The 5,077-nt window shown below is 39.7% G+C and overlaps 1 protein-coding gene across 1 annotated transcript; it reads right to left on the bottom strand.

The window, feature by feature from the left end:
- Positions 1 to 3,196: 3,196 nt before the first annotated feature.
- Positions 3,197 to 4,612, bottom strand: LOC116219782 (cystatin-B-like). The gene is made up of 3 exons (XM_031563703.1): positions 4,544 to 4,612; positions 3,589 to 3,690; positions 3,197 to 3,313 (listed from the first exon to the last, which is right to left on the bottom strand). The coding sequence occupies exons 1-3, from the start codon at positions 4,610 to 4,612 to the stop codon at positions 3,197 to 3,199; spliced, it is 288 nt and encodes a 95-aa protein (XP_031419563.1).
- Between the last annotated feature and the right edge of the window lie 465 nt (positions 4,613 to 5,077).

Genomic DNA, 5,077 nt, shown 5'->3' on the forward strand with positions numbered 1-5,077 from the left:
AAGCAGTCTGTGAGAGTCAGATTCATTCTCTCATAGGCCATGTCTGTTTATAAAGAGTTACTGAGATAAAGAGAACATGAAGTATCACAACGTCTACGGGTGGGCTGGTATAATGTGATTGAGAGCACCTCTGCAAGAATTTGATTACGCCCTTTCTATGTTCTCACAACCCCCCCTTCTTAGTATTTCACATGACATGTTTTGCACAAGAACATTTGCTATTCGTATAATTTTTAAAACACTAGATTACAATAAAAATGTAATACTAGGAGAAGTAAAGTATTTGGACATTCAAAACGAATGACTGGCCAAGCACCATATTCAGATTTACGTAAAAAAAACATATTAATTACATTACATAAACTAACATGAGGTAGATATCTAGTCGGACTGGTCAGACGAGTTCCAACGTTCCAGCCACCCTACTGGAGTCCAGCAAACGTCCCACTTTTCTAACTAGCTCTGTGCACCAATCAAGCAAGAATGAGTCACATTGGAAGTGACACAACCTGACGTGAGGGGCTTCAGAGGAAGAGTGACACACAATACACCGATGACACTCTAATAACCATACACACTCCGTGCCATACAATACAATATAACCATACAATACACTCCAGCCACAGAGGTTCTCATGCAAATACTCCCCCTACACACACACATACATACACTCACACACACACTCTCTCTCTCTCACACAAACACACACACACACACATGCAAACGCCAAAATTCCCCTGTATTTTGCCCTTCAAGCTGTATTTCTTTCAAATAAACATTAATTAGAGAACAAAACCACTGAGAAAATGTCACGTCTGTGCTGAACTCCGCTCCGGCCACACCAGCCTGTCACATTCACTCGCTCATCTTCCCAATCGCCTGCATATTATGTTTTTTTAGTCTTCTGTTCAGTTGATGGCTGGCAAACAACAATCTTAGAAGGTTTGGGTCACTTGTGGCACATATTATTGACTCATTTTAAGCCATCAATCTACCTCACGGTACACAAAATGAGCCTAAATGGAATAAAACAGAATTCACCAAAATGTGAAACAGAAAATTAATTTTTTTGAAACGGAAAGTCATTGGCCCTAGATATTGACTCACCTTCAGGGTGAACTCAGCCGACGGCGGACAACAAGTTGTGGTGAGGTCAAGCGCTCCTCAGCTGGACAGAAAGATCCAGAGGCTCGCACCTGACTTTATACTGAAGTTATGCTGAGTCACACAGACGCATAGGCAGGTAGTGAAAAGGAGGGGGTTATGTTACTGGAACCAAAGATGCTCGATGATGGGAGGGTTGTTTTAATCGGTGCCAAGCACCACAGGTTTGTCCGGTTGGTACAAAGACATCTAAGAAATGTATTTATTGACACGCACACACTCTGAAGCCATGAATGCCAGGAATATGAAGTAACTGTCTATTGAACCGTGATAGAAAATAAAGATTTAATAATAACTTGTAAACCATAATAGCACAAAAGTTTATTTTAACAGCACAAACCAGCACAAACGATTGAGACCATTTTGGTGAGATTTGGTGGGGTTGGGCTGGTGACGTTACGCGTGTGAAATTAAAACGGTAATAACTTTAAAATCATAATAGCACAAATACTTATTTTAACAGCACAAACGATTGAGACTGTTTTGATGAGTTTTTGATGTGGACGGGGGGCTGAGTGACATCACAGGCCAGAAAATGTAACTTTAAATTACTCAAAACCCTTAATAGCACAGACGATCATTTCTACGGCACAAACCAGCACAAACCTAGCACAAACGAACAGCAGTGCTATTTTGATATTTTGAATGACACTGGGGGCCAGCTTCCCTCAGGTAATTTCATGCGCTGGTATTTCCATTGTGACATTGTGAAGAATCAAACTGAATATCCAAGTCTCCATTCTTTTCCATTCTAATCGGATGACCCTCAGTGATTACACATTTCCCAAACCCCCTCTATAACAATACCCGTATAATTTCTGCTCGACTTCGCACTACGTTACCTATGAATCATCGCACACATGTATACCAAACAAGCAACGTATTCCAAGACAACAGCTCTCGGTCTCATATAAAAATGGCAAGTGAAAGCGAAAACAGGGACGCAGACTCAGCGAGTACATCCGATCCACCTTATTATTATGTGCAGGATTTTTACACTGTCTGATAAAGTTTCCGACAGTAAACATCTCACCTTTCTGTGCAAATTGTCCTCCTGAAAAATTAGCAATAATTAAAAAAAATAAATGAAAATGAACTGAACTATGAACTAGTTCAGAATTTAAATGGTGAACTATGAACGTGAACGATTCATGTTTACTTGTATGAACTGAACTTTGAACGAGTTCATGAGAGGTGTGAACTTGCACAACATCTGAAGAAAGCACTGCAACACATAGTGAACACAGCTGGTAAGATCATTGGTGCCCCACTCCCACTCCCTTCCTTGCAAGACATATACACCACCCGCCTCACCCGGAAAGCTACCTCGATTGCGAGTGACACCAGCCACCCCGCACACAGTCTGTTCAGCCTCCTACCCTCTGGAAGAAGGTATAGGAGCCTCCGTTGCCGCACCACAAGACTCAGAAATGGCTTCATACACCAAGCTGTCAGGGAGCTAAATTCTCTCCCCTCACTCCCCCCAGCCATATCCTCCAGTCTGACAGGAAGCTGAAAATCCCCCCGCCCCCCCTAAAAATCACTCAGGACTCTGCACTTTAATCACTTGTATTACGTTTAAAAAATGTATTACGTATTTATAGTATTTATATATATAGTATTTATAACCACTGTACGCAAATCTTTATGTTTACTTAGTATTAGGAAATGTCTTGTCTTATCTGTTGTGCCTGTGCACTTTTATATGTTTCACCGTGGGAGAGTGGGAAACGTCCTATCGATTCCTTTGTATGTCTTGACATGTAAAGAAATTGACAATAAAGCTACTTTGACTTTGACCTTCAAACAGCCAATCAAATGACATTATTCTCAACTATCAATATTTACATTTTTACATTACAAATGCAACACCGTTTCTTCTTAGTTCTTATAAATATCTTTCAATCTTAAATTCTCAATCTGCAATTATTATTCAATTACAATATTATTACAGACCTAAATAATGATGTTTTCACATTTCAGCATCTTTATTTTATTTTGAAAAACATTTTAATTTGTATGTGTGTGTGTTTTAAATGTAGACAATCTCATCAGATTCAGTTTTGTTGGTTTGGACACCGACCAGCCTCATCCTGTAGCCATGTTTGTTAATCGTGATGTGAATATAGTCGTCTCCTCCAACATGAACCTGAGGAGATGGAGACAAGGACAGAGAGGGACCCATAGAAAGACAAGGACAGAGAGGAGAGACAAAGGGGGAAAAAAGAGGGAGAGAAGTGAAGAAGAAGTGAAAAGAGAAAAATCAGAGAGTGGCAATAAATTACATCTACAGACAAGAATGGTAACAGTTATCTAATTACTAATGAGTTCACTGAACAAACACACACACACACACACAGGCACACACCTGCATGCATATGATGTCTGCATGTACACACTCACACACACAGAGAAGTATGATACCTTGATGAAGTAATTGGTCCCTGACACTATTTGGCTCTTGTACTTCTTGGCAGTGTAGATCTCATACTCCTTTCCTGCTTTCTCTTCAACATCGGCTTTCACCTGCAGATGTAGCAAAGAGAGATTATATGGCAGGGCAGTGTGTGTGTGTGTGAGAGAGAGTGACACAAGGTGAGAGTTAGACACTAGCTTACGATCCCACACAGCCCTATGATGTTGGTGCTTTAAGCTTTAAGTTAAAGTTGAGTGTTTAGCAGATACTTTTGTCCAAAGTCTTTAATTGTTGCTGATTAAAGTGCTTTAACTGACTCTGCTGTTCACATGCTAATGGCAAAGCAAACAACCACAACCGTTAGATATAACCACGACTGTACACACATGATTTGACCTCATGTAAACACACACCTGCATAAGCAGAGGGTGTAGGAATACTGTGAATATGAGGCTTTTAACTAAACTACAAAAACATATGTTACATTGTGATCTTTCTGGAATCATGTTCTATTCAAGTATAGGGGTAGTACACAGATGTATCTCAGTCATTAGGAAAGGATTTGGCACTGGCCTCTCTGTCTGCACGCCCATGTCATGGACCCCCATGCCCCATTAAACTCACACTAGAGGACTCTTCAGCTAAATTCAAATGACATCTGTTTGGAACCTGGGTTTTACTGAAAATTCTGCCACATTAAACCCATCCCATGAAGTTGCCAACTTATCCTTAAAAAGCAAAAATTGCAACTGTTTAGTACCTAATTTTACTGATTGTTCTGGCACACTAAAATAAAAACATATTATAATGTAATTGTAATGTCCTGCAAAGCACTCTGAGACAATGTCAGTTGATTGCTGCCTTAAAATAATTGGGGTGTGTAAGCTGTATCCTAACCCTGTGCAGTTAGAAACTCAAAAATGAAATTCAGTTGAGTTGAATATTGTGAAACATTCACCTCACCCCATCGCACATAGTTTGGATTTCCGGCGTCGCATCCTTGACCTCGGTTAGACCTCCACAGATAGACATCTCTTTGTTGAAGAAAGGAGAGCACAATCTAGAGAACGTTTGCAATGAAAGTTAATCAATAATGTTCGCTGAGAAGCTCATGGCTCATAAAGTTTATGGTTATCATGAAACCCGATGAAATTGTACATCTACCCAAGATAGAAACCTGCCTGAAAGATGTAAAATCTTGGATGGCTAACAACTTCCTGCTCCTCAACTCTGATAAAACTAGATAAAAAAAAAATTAATACTGCGAGAAGTAAAGTATTTTGACATTCAAAACGAATTACTGGCCAAGCATCATATTCAGATTTCCGTATCTGAAACGGAAAATTGAGAGCACCTCTGCAAGAATTTGATTACGCCCTTTCTATGTTCTCACAACCCCCCCTTCTTAGTATTTCACATGACATGTTTTGCACAAGAACATTTGCTATTCGTATAATTTTTAAAACACTAGATTACAATAAAAATGTAATACTAGGA

The sequence above is a fragment of the Clupea harengus genome, chromosome 3 (genome assembly GCF_900700415.2).
Source record: "Clupea harengus chromosome 3, Ch_v2.0.2, whole genome shotgun sequence".
Classification (NCBI taxonomy): domain Eukaryota; kingdom Metazoa; phylum Chordata; class Actinopteri; order Clupeiformes; family Clupeidae; genus Clupea; species Clupea harengus.